The 913-nt window shown below is 70.1% G+C and overlaps 1 protein-coding gene across 1 annotated transcript in view; it reads left to right on the top strand.

Moving 5' to 3' along the window:
- Window positions 1-247: 247 nt before the first annotated feature.
- The window catches only part of ETH_00037415 (uncharacterized protein), a gene marked incomplete at both ends in the record, with an annotated part of 774 nt that continues 108 nt past the window's right edge, over window positions 248-913 (top strand). Inside the window, one exon of the mRNA XM_013374866.1 lies at window positions 248-913. Within this exon, the coding sequence (XP_013230320.1) occupies window positions 248-913 (666 nt within the window).

Below are 913 nucleotides of genomic sequence, written 5' to 3'. Positions count from 1 at the left end.
TGGGGTCCCTGGGGCCCCTGGGGCCCCCAGGAGCCCCCGGGCCCCCGGAAACCCGGGGGGCCCCCAGGACACCGTTGGGGCCCCCGAGCCGCCCTCTGTGGAGGGGCGGGGGGCCCCCAGGGCCTCGCCTTTGCCGCTTTGCAGCGACTTATCCCTAGGGGGGGCCCCTGGGGCCTTTTGGGTTTTTCAAAAAGAGGCAGAAGATATTGAGGGGGTTGGCCGGGGCCTCTGGTCTGCCTCCCTCACTATGGCCAACCACCTCCTTGGGGCCTCTCAGGCCCTTTGGGGGGCCCCCAAAGAGGCCCCAGGGACCCCCAAAGAGGTCCCAGGGGCCCCCAAAGAGGTCCCGCGGGCCCCCAAAGAGGTCCCGGGGGCCTCCAAAGGGGCCCCAGGGGCCCCCAAAGAGGCCCCAGAGGCCCCCAAAGAAGCCCCAGAGGCCCCTAGAGAGGCCCCAGGGGCCCCCAGCTTGGGGGCCCCTCCTGACGCGCCATCTGCAGCCACGGGGGCCTCCAATGATGACGCCGGAGACAGCAGATGCAAATGCGAGACCCCAGACCCTTCGGGGGCCCCGTGGGGGCCCCCGTCGGGAGCCCCCCTGGGGTCTCAAGGGGAGCCCCCATTGGGGTCTCCCCAGGGGCCCCCTGTGGGGTTCTGTAAGGAGGCCCCCTTGGGGGCCCCCCGGCAAAGCACTGGAGGGGCCCCCAACTCAACTGTGCTTTCTAAAACTGTTTTCAGGGTTTTGGAGTTGGGCAGCGGGGTGGGCCTTATGGGGCCCCTTTTGCGGCGTTTGCTGCGCCGGGGTGGCCCCCTGGGGGCCCCTCAGGGGCCCCCCAAGGGGGCCCCCCAAGGGGCCAACCAAGGGGCCCCCCAAGGGGCCCCTAACTTTAGTGTTGAAGTTTACCTTACGGACATC

This window comes from Eimeria tenella, genomic scaffold (genome assembly GCF_000499545.2).
Source record: "Eimeria tenella Houghton genomic scaffold, Eth_scaff2321, whole genome shotgun sequence".
Classification (NCBI taxonomy): domain Eukaryota; phylum Apicomplexa; class Conoidasida; order Eucoccidiorida; family Eimeriidae; genus Eimeria; species Eimeria tenella.
This window is presented reverse-complemented; position numbering and strand designations above follow the sequence as displayed.